The sequence below is a fragment of the Coturnix japonica genome, chromosome 2 (genome assembly GCF_054131305.1).
Source record: "Coturnix japonica strain WE chromosome 2, WE-NBRP24, whole genome shotgun sequence".
Lineage (NCBI taxonomy): Eukaryota > Metazoa > Chordata > Aves > Galliformes > Phasianidae > Coturnix > Coturnix japonica.
Genome location: NC_140664.1, coordinates 85,053,816 through 85,068,683, shown reverse-complemented (window position 1 = coordinate 85,068,683; position 14,868 = coordinate 85,053,816). Strand labels below are relative to the sequence as shown.

General features: G+C 43.0%; 1 protein-coding gene across 1 annotated transcript; it reads left to right on the top strand.

Annotated features, from left to right (window-relative positions):
- Positions 1 to 30: 30 nt before the first annotated feature.
- OTULIN (OTU deubiquitinase with linear linkage specificity) lies at positions 31 to 9,011 on the top strand. Its single transcript, XM_085539233.1, is given in 9 exon segments — positions 31 to 52; positions 1,271 to 1,506; positions 1,509 to 1,600; positions 2,814 to 2,881; positions 3,863 to 3,957; positions 4,775 to 4,918; positions 6,109 to 6,234; positions 7,029 to 7,298; positions 8,311 to 9,011. Coding segments are annotated over 9 exon segments (1,233 nt in total). The 3' UTR covers positions 8,491 to 9,011.
- Positions 9,012 to 14,868: the final 5,857 nt, after the last annotated feature.

The following is a 14,868-nucleotide window of genomic DNA, read 5'->3' as shown; positions in this document are numbered from 1 at the left end:
CAAGTAAGGACAAGCCCAAACACAGCAACCATGGATAGAGAAAAGAAAGAAGGTTTGCTTACCTTCAGCACACCTCATACATACTGATGCTAGGGTGGAGAAGATGGAGCATGCTATATGTTCAGGTTTCTTAAACTGCTGTCTCATGAAATTGCTGGAGTTTTCCATTTAATATCACTGTTTGGTTTCTTCATGTCTCTATTTCCTATCTTTTTGTTTTTGTAGAGCTCTGTTGTAGTTGAGGAAGTCCCAAAATATGATCTGCTGTTGTTGCTGTTGCTGCTGTTTCACTCTGTGCTTTGTAACCCCTTTATTATCTGAGCCTGGGGAATACATAAAGAATTGTAAATGCTTTGGGGAAAAAGTATGTTGAACTAGTATGTTGTCAATAACAAAAAGCAAGATGGTATCCCTGTCCTGAAGACTTTACATAAGATCTCTCTTCTGCTGGAAAACACCGCTGTATCTGTGCACGTAAGTCATTATGTATGACTCAAGCTCTAGATTAAAGAAATTATGACTAATGTTCTTTTCAAATGTTGGTGCAAAATGGAAAACAGTGGAGGCCTGATTTAAAGGTTAACTCCCTCCAAATGCTCATTTGGGAGGACTCGTTCTACCAGAATATGCCTTTCTTACTCTTCTTCTTCTCTAGTTTTTAATACTAATTGGTGTACACAGCTCTGAGTAACACATTGCTTTGAAAGGTCTGTAATTTGCTCTCTACCTTAGGTATTTCAGTTTAGAGTTTAAGAAAGGGGTGTGAATCATGGGCAGTATTATTTCTGGAACAGAAAACTCTTGCTCATTAATGTTTTATTCCACTTCTACCAGTACCTGAAGCCTGTGACTAGCAGATATAGTTCGTAATTTAGCCTTCCAATACTTGAAAAGAATCTGCAAGCAGGAGGGAAATCAACTTTTTACGTGTACAGATAGTGACAGGACAAGGGGGAACAGTTTTAAATGAAAAGAGGAGATATTTGGGTTTGATGTTGGGGAAGTTTTTCACTGACGGGGTGGTGAGGCCCCATCCCTGTTGGCGCTCAAGGTCAGGTTGGATGGGGCCCTGGGCAGCCTGACTCCCACTGCTCGCAAGTAAAATCACTGCATCACTTTGTTTCCCATCGGTTCTACGTATCCAAACTAGCACTCATGCTCCCTGCTGGTGCTCTGGGGTATTGCCATTTCTCCTTCCATTCCCTGTGACACCAAGCATCCGGAACGGGAAGGAGAGGGAGCAGGAGAGCGGGTGCCTTCCGGCGCTGAGGGCTGGGTGGGACTATTGCTGCTGTGTGTGAGCGTGCTTCACAGACACAGAAGAAAGCCAGGATCTCCATGCAGGTGATGAAGCATGAAAAAGAAGCTGCTGTTCCTTGTAACGAACTGGGTTCGACAAAAACAGTTACTGAGCACAAAGAGCAACCTGCAGAGGAAGTGGGAGAAGGAAATCTGTGCAGAAGTACTGGGGGACCTGAGGGGAGAAATAGGATTAAATCCTATTTAATTCTATTGTGACGCATGACGACGTTGCTAAAGATTGTGAAATATATCTGCACGTGTCTGATAATCCTTCAGCAATGGAGGCGTCTGTGGACAGGTGAGGACTTACCTTTTTTGTGGAGAAACCTTTTCCTATGGGAAGAGGTACTTGCACTATATGTAAACTAGGCTAAAAATCACTCTTCTAATTGGGTACCAAGTTCTTATTTTATCATAGTGTTTTCCAGGTATATATTCTTCAAGATAGATATTGAAATTCTCCACAAACCCTCGTGGAACTTGATTTTTGGTGCAAAATAAGATTAGGTATGGAAATTAAGATTTGTCCAGTGCCCCACAATAATTAGGGTAAGGGCTTGGGACACACTTCTCTGAAACATCTCAGCAGGTAGTAGAGAACTGTGTTTAGTATCTGCCATGTTGTTTCTCTCTCTAGTTCATATTTAAGTATTGTTAGAAATCAGATCTCAAGTGTCTGCTTGAAACTTGAGTAACAGCGAAACTGTAGTTTCTTATGACTGCACTATAGATGACGGTGGTGGTGGAGTCACTGTCCCTGTAGGTGTTCAGGAAATGTTTATGTGTTGTACTGAGGGACGTGGTTGAGTGGGAATATTGGTGGTGGGTGGGTGGTTGGACTGGGTGATATTGGAGGTCTCTTCCAATCTTGATGATTCCATGATTCTATGATTTCTCTTGTTCTCAAGGGAAATATATGCAAATGGATTAACAAAGTTACTTCTTATTTCTTCTTAAGAAAACAAATTTGGATGTAGATGAGTGTAATTTAGTACCACCTGGCTACACAAAACCCTTCCTTGCAGTTTTCTTAACTGCTTGTCCTCTCTCTGTCACATGAGATGAGGCAGAATCACTGGTTGTGTTGTTGCTCAACCCCAGTGGAATATAGACTTAAAGCTTTGGTGAGCAATGTTTTCTCAGTGGTGTGCACAGGTGTAGTATTTATGTATGTATGACAGGGCTTTGTGGCTTTTGGCTTTTACACATCTGTCCTCTCAGATTTACAAATCTAAAGAGACTGCAAGTGCTCTCTAGTCCCCATACCTCTGGCAGAAGAAAAGTCCAGGCAGTTTCATTACTAACATTGGTGTCGTGTAGAATCATAGAATGGCCTGGGTTGAAATGGACCACAATGATCATATAGTTTCAACACCCACCCTCCCCCCAACCCCCGGCCCCATGCATTGTTGTAGGGAAGTGCTTAATGAAATGTGTGTGATTTGATTTCCATCTTACAACAGAAAAATTTAATGTGAGTTGTTTGTACCGTTCCATGATGCTCAATGTAGCGAGGACGTTTGTCGTGATGCAGAGGAGGGAGAGAAGATGCAACACACTTGCAAGATGAGCACTTCAGGTGTGTTTGAACTTTGTGCTATTTCAAATACAGTATTACAACTAATTGCAGCACTAACTTGCAGTGATTTCACACCTTCCTTTCCAGGGATTTTTGTGCAGAGGTTTCTCTGTACAGTACATTGTGGTTTTTTAATACACAAATCATTTTTATGTGAAGCTATTTGCTCTTAACATATTTTTTTCTTGTGCTTCTGTAGATATTTTATGAGAGAATATGAATCCTTTGGAAAACAGTGATATAGCCTACGTGCTGACTCTTGAGAGTGATGTGTGATGACCATAAATCAGTATCTGTTGAGCTCCCTTGATGATCTTAAGTCCCATTTGTTTTGGAATTGAAGCTGTAGAAATTCTAAGATAGTGCTGCATATATATCACAGTATCACAGTCTCGTGCGGGTTGGAAGGGACCTTAGAGATCATCAAGTCCAACCCCCGGGATTTGATCCTCCTGTGTAGCAGAGCGGCACTTCTACCACTTGCGCCACAGGGGGATTCGAACCCGGGCCTCTGGTGTTGCAACGCGGCATTCCTACCACTGCGCCACATATATATATATGTATAATTTCCTTTCTGGCTTATTTAGGAAGATATACTATCTTCTTTCTCTACAGTTTGGCTACTGAATGAAGAAGAGAAATTCCCACAGAATGTTTTTCTCTCCCTTTTTCCTAGCAGAAGTTAGTCAGGTACTCTGTTATTTCTGCTCTTTGCCAGTTAATATTTTTTAGAAGACAGAAGAGTGTTCTGTTTTGCTGAATTAAATCATTATTTTTGTTCGTTTGCCATTTTCAGAGCATACAGTTCCCCCCCCACCAGTAGCTCCATAGCAGCTCCATGTTGTACAGCCAGTCACTTTTGTGACTTTAATGTGATAGTGTGTATCTATAAGCTCAAGTTATAACGTTTTTTTTCTGTGCTGCTGTATGTTGTGTTTCACAGCTCACCTCAGGGTAATGTCATAAACTCTGTGTTGACAGAATATAAATTAAGCGTTGCACCTGAAATGTGCATCCTGGAGTACAGCAGAAAAGAATGGAAAGGAAATACACCAGTAGCAAAAAGGATGAGAAAGGTATATTTTCTTTTTCTGACTTCACTGGGCTTGTTGGTTTTATTTCTGTGTTTCATGGATGGCTTTTTACATGAAAGGTTTTTTAAACCAGGAAAGGTAATGGCAGTATTTTGCAGTGTTAAGTCTTCAAAGCTGCTGGTAACTGGATGATGGTTTTGCTCACACAAAGCCGAAAATGTTTTGTGTAAATCAAGAGATTGGTGGCACTGCAGATGTAGAGGTTTGGATCTTGTTAGGTGAGCTGAAAATACATACTAAGCTTCGGAAGGTGAGTTTCAACAGTGCTTCTTTTGTTACAAGTGTATGTATGGGAACAGCAAGGAGGGGGCAAATGTGATGATTGTGTAAAGGAAGATTTTTCCCCTGAGGCATAAATAAGCCGTGTGACAAGTATTGGGTAAATGGCATAAACTATTGCTGAAACTTCTTGTTGTAATCATGCCATGTTTTAAGGCTTATATTCTTATGTGTTTGGGTTTTGTTTGAAGCTGAAGTGGGCTACCTACCTTTCAAAGATGTTTCTGCTGTGTAGTCAGATAAAGCCACAAGCAGTTCCCTACTTCAGTTTCATTGGTTTCTTCTTTGATATTTAGCAGAACTACAGAAGTTTTGTTTTTTGTAAAGTGAAATTTGTGACATAAAGTCATACGTACTTCCAAGTCATTGATTCGATCAAACCTTTCTTGGTATTTGAGAGAGCTTTATCATTGGATGCTGATATTGCAATTCCTTTATGATACTGGTGCCTACAAATATCTTATTCCCTTGAAATGTTTTATTAACGCTTTTGTGTTATTTGGATTTCTTATTTTTATAGGGATATGAAGCAGTTGCACAGAAGTTTGCATCAATAAGGCAGGTACGAGGCGATAACTACTGTGCTCTCCGAGCAACTCTGTTCCAGGCACTAAGTCAAGCTACTCAGTTACCGCGTTGGATGCAGAGTGAGGATTTTCCTGTGGTATGTTTAAAGTCGGTCTTTTGAGAGTAGATGTTGTCTCTAACCTGTCGGATGATCTTTGTGGTCCCACTTCTGTTACGTACCAACACATCAATATTCCTTAAATTGAGAAGCAGTAGTGTTCTTTGTTGTAGGCAGTTAGCGGGTTAGTGCATTGTAGGTTTACAGTGATGGCTCCAACTTGGTATTGAGTCCACATCTCTCTGTAGCTCCTAGTTTATAACATACAAATGTTATTATACTGACTGCAATGTGGCTTGCCGCTAAAGAGAAACTAGAGAAACCAATGCTAATTGGAGTCCTCGTAAAATGAAAAGCTGTTGGTACATATGCTGCTCTAGCCAAATGGTTGACTTAATGTGAAGCACAAATTACAACACAAGTTCTAGTGGTGGAATGGATTAATAAATGAGAGTCCAGAGCTGTGCATACAACTGCCAGTGTGTCCATCAAGAGGAATGTGAAAGCTCTTAAGTGAGCAGACAGCAGTAGTACAGGAGCAGTAGAAAAGGCAGGTCTTACACTAGAGTGTCATCTGCTGCATCAACTAATCTTCAGGTTGTATTCTTCTCTGTGAGAAACCTTGTCCCGTAGTTCAGGGAGCGATGTTCTCTGGAAAGGAAATGCAGTTTTTGTGTTCCCGGCTAAGTAATCAGTGCTTCACCAAGATCTGTGTTTTGTCTGGTGGATATGGCATCTTTCATTGCTGCTTCTGTTCAGAGAAACTTTCAGACACAGTCATTGCTGTCTGGTGCTGGACTTCAGAAACAAAACTTGAGCTACTTAAGCTTCTTTTTCTCTAGCTTTAAATCGGGACCAGTGCTCTGACTGTGAGCCAGCAAACCTCTGTGTCCAAGGAGGCTGTGGATGCCCCAGCCCTGCAGGCATTCAAGGCCAGGCTGGATGTGGCGCTGGGCAGCCTGGTCTGGTGGTTGGCAACCCTGCACATAGCAGGGGGGTTGAAATTAGATGATCATTGTGGTCATTTTCAACCCAGGCCATTCTATGATGATACAGTTCTATGAAATATGACTCAACCAGGTGTGTTCAGTTATGGTCGTGGTATGATGTGTTTGGAGAAACACAATTCGTGTTAAGATGAGCAATAAGATATAAAATATAGTAATGTGTAGTTCTTCCTTTCAAGATTTGTTACTTCAGCTGCCTTTTCTTCTTCTGTTAACTTCCAGCTTCCTGAGAACTTGTTAAGCAAATATGACTGGATCAAGCAGTGGCAGCTAAGACAAAAACCAAGCAGAAAGACGGGAGAAATAAGTGATGAAATAAAAGAATATTTATTGCTACTAAGGAAGAAGGTTGGAAGAGTATTTGTTTGTTTTTGGTCCTTGTCAAATGAGAAAAGTGACAAACAGTTTTGCATAGGGATGCAAAACACTGTATGTATGCTGCAAAAAATCAAAGAAAGGCTGGTCTTCCTCTGCTTGCTTTGGCCCAGTGCTGAAATTAATATGTATGCACCTGTGCAGAGAATTGTTAAAGTTTCAATGAAAGAATCAGTGTAATAGAGCAACATCTCCATTCTGTTACTTTTTGTGTTGTTATAAAGAAGTGATGTATATCACCAGTAAGTCTTGTTGCTGCTTTGAGCAGCTCACAAAAGAAAAAACCCACAGAATAATGCTGAAGTAATTTCGAAGGAGTAGGTTTTGTTTGTATTTGTGCTTTAACACCCTGAAGGTGTTCAAGGCCAGGTTGGATGGGGCCCTGGGCAGCCTGGTCTAGCATTGGATATGGAGGTTGATGATCCTTGAGGCCCCTTCCAACCCAAGCCATTCTGTGATTCTGTGAACAGCCCAGGACACAGCCTGTTACCTTTCTCCTATGACAGCATGTTTTGTCACCTTGTAAATTCTTCCAGCATCCCCCGATTTTGCTTTTGTTGAGGACCAGCTAAAGCAAAATCAGACTGGCCCGGCTTGACTTTGGCAGTGCAGCAGCTGTGGGTATACTGTAGTACTTCTGTCAAAGCCTTTCACAAGTTAAATTTGGAGTGCCTGCGCTGAACATCTGACAATTCATGAGTGACTTCTTGCAACTCCTGCACAGTGATGGCTGTTGATATGTGTTGTACATTGTTTTTTTTTAACAGTGGAAGAGCATAAGTGACATCAAATGTCCTGTTGAGAAACAAGAAGCTTGTGATGCATTGTTTACAAATGAAGAGGAGGAGTACAGTCTGTATGAAGCCCTGAAATTCTTGATGCTTAACACCGCCATTGAGTTATACAACGATGAGAAAAATGGAAGGAGAGTTCCCATCTTCTCATGGCTACTGTTTGCTCGTGATACATCTAGCAACCCTCATCAGTTAATGCATAATCACCTGAATCAAATAGGTCACAGTGGAGGCCTTGAGCAGGTGAGGAGAGATTGCTCTTGCAGTGTGTGTTTTTTTTGCTTGGAGTTCTCAGTGTCAAGTAGCTTAAGATATCATCCATTTTTTGTTAGTCTGTCAGAACTTAACGTAGGTCTTTCATTGAGGAAAATAATAATAGAACTACTTGTGCTAAAAGTCTGTAAAGATCTTCCTTAAAAGCACTAATTTTGTGTGGCTGATAACATTTGGGTACCATTCTTTGGAAGTATGGTATCCTTTGGATAGTTTCAATTGTTCTAAAATTAACAATTAAGACACTATAATAATATGATAAAGTCTACTGCTCAAACTATGAAGAGATGGTGTGTAGTACATGTACTTACTGAATTCTGACAACTATTGCCTTGTATGTTGTGGAAATTTATATTACCTAGCAGGTAATAAGATTAATAGTTCCAAAGACTGTAGGCAACATCCATTTAAAAAAGGGATATGGTAGTGCTGTTAAATAGTTAAATTGCTATTTAGAACATGCTTGTTACTGTAGTAGACAAAATGAACAAGCTGGAAAAATCTTCTCAATTCTGTTTAATGCCTGCAGGCTTTGTAAGGGCTTTCTGTGTTCTGTTGATTGGTTAGAAAGTCAGAGTACCCACAGAAAGAGGAAGGATCGTTGCCTGAAACCAGTCCTTGTCTGGTTTGGTAACTTAATGGCATGTACACTGGTACAAAAGAACATCTTTCCTACCTGCTTGTGGCAGTAGGGAAATGAGGTTCTCTGAACAGACCCCTGTTTCCTAAGGAGCAGTGTCTTACTGTGCCATTTCTGCAACCGAAGAGCATGTTAAAGGCATGGCATCTTCAAGCAGTTTATGCAGCAAGTCATGGATGCCTTTAAGCATCAAGGTACTGAGCATGTATATACATCCACATTTTATCATTCATGTTTTTTATTAAAAGTAACATCCAGTTGGTTTCGGTATTTCTATAAGAAATATCTTGCAAAGGACACGTTAAATTTTACACATTCTATTTCTGCTTTGTTCTAATGTAGGTGGAAATGTTTCTCCTTGCTTACGCTCTGCAGTACACCATCCAGGTGTACCGACTGTATAAGTGTAGTACGGATGAATTCATCACATTTTATCCCAGTGATCCAGAGGAAGACTGGCCGGTAGTGACTCTCATAACTGAAGATGACAGACATTATAATGTTCCAGTCAGAACGCACTAAGAAATGATGCTATAAAGGGGATTTTGAACAGGCACACCTGTGCTTACGGAGGTTGCCAGCGCTGTTTTGAAACAGCATGATGATGAAATGGATGTTATTAAACTTGCAACAACTTGAAGTTCTTGTTCTAGAAGTTTGCATCTGAACTCAAATATCAGGCAGGTTCTGTCTGCAGCATAACACAATAAAAGTGGCTTCTATTACTAATGTTTTAAAAAAAAAAAAAAAAGTGGATACTTTTGGAGAGGTACTTATTATTTAAAAGTTTTGCTATGCTCAGGGCTTGTGTTATTTTTCTAGACCTGAGTGTCTAATTTAGAAGTCAGGCATCTGTTACACTGAAAATTAAGAGCTCTTCCCCTTTCAACCCCTGGAAAAGACTATGGTAGAAGGCATTGGCAGTAAAGGAGTATCAGCCTTGTTTGTTAGCAGGTCACAAATTCAAAACCTACACAAAACCAGCTTCAGTTGTAGTAGCTGATATGAGATAACCATGTGCACATAAACTCCATGTCTGTTAACGTTGCTGTTTCTGTAGTGTTAAGCTTTGCTGGTAACTCTGTAGAGAATACAGCACAAATAGATGGCAGTAAATTTATGGTGGGACTTCTCTACTCTTGGGTGGACAATGTACTGTGTACTCCCCTCCCAGAAGGGGAGTAAACTCTTCGAAAGAGCTGACAATAGCAGGACACGGGGAAATGGTTTTAAGTTAAAAGAGGGAAGATTTAGGTTGGATGTTAGGGGGAAGTTCTTCACTATGAGAGTGGTTCGGCCCTGGAACAGGCTGCCCAGGGAGGTTGTGGATGCCCCGTCCTTGGAGGTGTTCAAGACCAGGTTGGACGGGGCCCTGGGCAACCTGATCTAGTAAATGTGTATGTTTGGTGGCCCTGCCAGGCAGAGGGGTTGGAACTACATGATCCTTGTGGTCCCTTCCAACCCGGGTCATTCTGTGATTCTGTGATGTAGGTGGCTCTGTGTTTCTGCTTAGGATTATTCAAAGTTCTTTAAACAGAAAAACTAAAGGGGGCAGTACTGGCGTATCTAAACACAACTAAAGAAAGCCTTCACCTCAAAGTGTATGACCTACAGATTATTCTGCAGACAAGAGTGAAGCTGGTGAAAATCTCCATATATTTGGAGCTGTGTGATACTGAAGGCTTTTTCAGGGCTGGGTTTAAAGAATTAATACCTATCATCTTCTTTCTGGCCTGGTGGAAGCATACAGCACAGTTTCTTTACATGAAGGAAAGCAGTGGTCCAGGTCATCTTGGGACTTGCTGGGCTTTGAATTGTTACATGTGGTAATGGTTGGTTGGCTGTAGATAGAGCTTAGTACTGAAGTGGAGCAGCAAGCAGGGTGGAGAATTTGGGCTTGGTGCAGCTCTGAGAAGCTGGTGCTGAAACCAGCCTGGTGGTGCCTGTAGGAGCTCACCCAGAGCCTGGGGAGATGCAGGTGTGTTCAGTTCAGGAGTGTAACTGCATGCAGATTGTTGAGTCAACACAGATAAGATCCAGGCCAAGTTTATTTCTGTGGGACAGCAACAGCCCTACCATAACGTAGGGAGAGGGGGACTCATTTTGAACTGAGATGGCGATAATGGTAAAACATCCCTGTGTAGTTGTTAAGGGATGTGGGGAGAGGGAGCTCTCGCATTGCGTATGGGGTATATAGCTCTCATCCCTAATATTTGGGTTAGTTGTGCATCCTGTTGTCATCAGGCCATGGCTGGCCTTGGTTCCACCAGTATTCTAGCTGGCAGGAAAGGACTGAAAATGTTTTAAGACGGCCAAATGTTCTTTAAGAATGCTCCCTTTTGTGGTAATGGTGGAAGCTTACAGTTAGAACGTTCTGGAAGCTTTCCACTAAATGAATCACTGTACTGTGGCATCGACTAATGTGCTTTAAATCAGACAGATGCAAAGGTTATTTTCATTTACACATTTGTAGAGGAGAATCAGAATCTGAGAAATGAAGAGGAGTCTGGCTTCACCCCTTCCAGTCACTCAGACACACTGCATGTAGCTGTGCTCCCCTGGGTGGGCCCTGCCTTCCTACCAGGTGCTCAGTCACTGGTTCAGGCCATGACTTAGCATTTCTGCTACAGTGGGCTTTAAGGTCCCTTCCAACTCAAACCATTCTGTGATTGTTTCTGAGGTAGTTTACTCTCCTAACACAATGATGAGGCTAAACAAGGTTCAAGAATGATGAAGGTGGTGAAATAGTGAGATTGGACTCTTAGATTGTCCAAGAGCAGATCAAATCACTTTTAGAATGTGTAAATCTAATAATTTCTACCCACATTTAGAGCTGTGCAGACTTATTGCAGAGTACAAAGATGGTCCCAGCCATCATACCCTTAGGTCTGATATGTGAGGCTGCATAACTATATAGGGTACCAAAGGGGAGGTCCTAATTTGCCATAGGGACATGATTAAGGTCCCCTCAGCAATGAAAACAAGAGTGTTGACCATGATGTCTGCAGTCCCTGTACCTATTACTGGGGGACTACTGATCCCCCAACCTCCAGTAATGTCCCCCAAGGTGCAAGTAGGCCACACCACTCTTGTTCTGTTCTCCCAGTCCCATTTTTGGCCTTTCTTTGTGAGTCAATACAAAGGCCTCAGCAGCTACACTGTGAGGTATAAAAGAATGTCAGTATTCCAATATACCCCAAAATTCTTGCAGCTGCCTTGGCCTGCACGACAGGGACTGGGAATGCCTGCACTTTGTCTATTATTACACTGGGTAGTATTTTGGTCTTTCCCAATCAAACTACCCAGGAATTTCATGGAAAAGCCTGCTCCTTGAACCTTTTTTTGGGCTTATGGCCCATCCTTTTTCTTGTAAATGAGCACTTAATGAGTCTACTGCCTTTCCTGATGCATCTTTGTGTACATCTTTGGAGGCCGGTGTTTGTTTCATAGAATATCCCAAATTGGAAGGTACCCATAAAGAATCACAGAATGACCCAGGTTGGAAGGGACCTCAAAGATCGTGTAGTTCCAACCTCCCTGCCTGGCAGGGCCACCAAACTTCCACATTTACTAGATCAGGTTGCCCATGACCCCATCCAACCTGGTCTTGAACACCTCCAGGGACAGGGCATCCACAACCTCCCTGGGCAGCTTGTTCCAGGACTTCACCACTCTCCTAGTAATTAACTTCCCCCTAACATCCAACCTAAATCTTCCCTCTTTGAACTTAAATCCATTTCCCCTTGTCCTGCTGTTATCAGCCCTTTTCGAAGAGTTTACTTCCCTCCTGGATATAGGTTCCCTTCAGGTATTGAAAGGTTGCAATGAGGTCACCCCACAGCCTTCTTTTCTCCAGGCTGAACAAGCCCAACTCCCTCAGCCTGTCCTCATAGGGGAGGTGCTCCAGTCCCCTTATCATCTTCGTGGCCCTCCTCTGGACCCTTTCCAACAGCTCTATGTCTTTCTTGTACTAAGGGCTCCACACCTGGACACAGTACTCCAGATGGGGCCTCACAAGAGCAGAGTAAAAGAGGGAGAATCACTTCCCTGTCCCTGCTGGCCACTCCTCTCCTGATGGAGCCCAGGATCCCATTTGCTTTCCAGGCTGCCAGAGCGCACTGCTGGCTCATGTTAAGTCTCTCGTCCATCAGTACCCCCAGGTCCTTCTCTGCCGAGCTGCTCTCAAGGACCACTCCTCCCAGCCTGTACAGGTGCCTGGGGTTCTTCCAGCCCAAGTGCAAAACCTTGCACTTTGCCGTGTTGAACCTCATTAGGTTCAGCTGGGCCCACCTTTCAAGTCCATATCATCAAGTCCAACTCCTGGCTCCACATAGGACCACCCAAAAAAACAAGACCTCTCACTGAAACTCTTCCTAGAGCCCCTTTCTTTGAGTGGATATATATAAGTATTGCATAACATTCTGGGTTTTGCTTTTCTGCATCATATCTGGGTGTTTGGTCTTCAGGGCAGTTGTGCAGAGCTGAGAGCATCCACTTGGGTGACAGCTCGCTCTTTGACACTTCAGCAGCACGTCCACTTTGCAGCCTTTTCTGCCTCCATCTGGCAAAGTTAGTTTTCTGTGTTGGGGTCTAACAAACCGCAAGGGAAGACTTGTGTTTTGGAGGAGCGTGGTCCTTTCAACAAGTTGGTAGGCAGGAGTTGATAGCAGCTTCTATTCTCCCATCTGTCTTCTGAATTTATACTGTAGAGAGGAGAGGAGGGGCAGAGCCAGTAATAAAGTTGCTCCTCTAGGACTGCTGCTGATTGATATGCTTAGGTAATAGTGCTGGAAAAAAAGGGGAAAGAGAGTCATTAAAACAGTGAGGGGAATAAAACACTTCAGGCATCTGACGGTTAATTTCCCTTGCATTGGGTAGCACTTGCACAGTGACAGGCTGTACTTAAACTGTCTCTTGCTTTGTGTCTCAGATTTCCATCTTCTTACCAGCCCAGAGAACACCCAAGTGGAACAGCAACATTCAGCCTCCTGTATACCCTCAGATGCTGCTACAGGAGATGCTGGCTTGGTGCTTCTGGTCTGTCAAGTGCTTCCATTATGTTTGCTTGGTTTACTCCTGTCACCAAGGCTTTTGTCTCATCCAATTGTGCTGAAATAAAAAATAATAGACAACAACAACAAACCAAACCAAAACCACACCTTTTTAAATTAACCCAAACAACCCAGTGCTTTTCCAAATGTAATAGGTAAGGGGAAATATTATTTTATAAAGAAAGAGCTGGTGAACTTGGAGCACTGCTTAGGGCTGTTTAAAGCAGAGCTGTGACAGCTTCTGAAATTATTAGATGGTCTGTCAGCCAAATGAGGTATCTGAGTGTTCCTAAATCCCTCAGTCACCACCATCCCATACATGCTTCATCCCAGCCAACCTTTCTGCCTTTGAAGGGAGAAGACAGAGAATGGCAAAAGAGATCTATGCTCATGGGAAGTTCAAAGTGAAGAATAGTGTGAGATTTCTTGTGAGGAACCAGGATATAAGAGCTAAGAGTGCTGTTGTGAAGGCAGGTCTCTTGTATGGAAGGGGCTACCTTCTCATTGGTGCCTTGCCACAGAAACACCAGGCTCTCCAAAGAAACACTGTGTGGATGATGGTGGTATTTGGGTGAGGCATAGTATCATCCATTTAGGCTGCAAAAGGATACAGCAAGCAGATGGAGAATGGTCTGTGTTGGTATTGTTCCCACCTGCAATTGTGGACCCATGGTTGAGGACCCTTGTATGAGGTCTCTTTGTGCCTTATGAGGAAATAACCTGGATTAAACCTGGATTCAGTTCACTGAGGGAATGGCAAGTTGTCCTTCTTACAAGTGAAGGAGCAGTCAGGGAGCAAAGAGGGGAGAACCTCTCTGCAGGCAGTGAGGAGAATCTGCTGAGGGGGAGAGGAGACTTCCAAGGCTGCAAGCAAAGAAGGTGAGTTGTAAAGTGAAATAATACAAAAGATGGTAATAGATATTCAAAAGGTTATTTATAGGGGAAAAACCAATATAGATGACTCCAGTCTGGATGAAAAATGCTGACTATCCAGTCTTCACCAAGAAGTAATCTCCAAGAGACACTGCCTTAGTGGTAGTCAGCCCTTAAATGAGGTCTAGGAGAGGTGGAGTCAAGCTCCACTCCTTCCAGGAGCACAGTTCAATTACCCTCACCTGTGCTCCCACAGCTGACCCAACACTTGCCTTAGCTGATTAATCAGAGGTTCAGGCTGTGATTGCCAGTTTCCCAGACAGTGAGTCAATAGTGCTATCTGCCCTCTATTCTGTTTTTTCCTTCTCACGTGCTTACAGCCTGACTTCTTGTTTAGGGAGAGAGAAATAAAGCCTATATTGTCTGAAAAAAAGTGAAAAAGTCAGACTTGTTGCGTGTGACTGCCTGTTTCTTCACTTTCTGCCAAAACCCACAGTGCAGCAGTGATCCCAGGACATGTTTTGCTGCTGGGCTCTGGCCCTCCAGCAGTGGGTGCTGCCTACCAGCCCTGCGCTGAGCAGAGAGTGGATGAGGCCTGTGCCTCTGCAGGGCCTGCAGCTGTGCCCTTATGCCTGAGGGAAGGAACATCAACCCAGGTTAAAACCAGAAACCCCAAACCCACTGTAGAGATGAAGCCAATAGAAATGGCTCCAACACCTGTGTTCTACTGTTGCACAGAGTGCAGAAGCAACCTCTTTTTCTGTGCCTTATCCCAGCCCACCTGTTTAATGGTGTAGATTTTTTTTCTAGCATGGCCTCCTGCCAGGCCAGTGATCTCCACAGGGACAGCCAGGCAAGGTCAGGCCATGCCCTCTGCAAGCAGCCATGGGAAGGCTGTGCTGGGTGCCAACAGCTAATGAGTGCCTCAGGGAGTTATCTCTTGCTGATTTAAAGGCCCTAATTATATTTCTGGCCA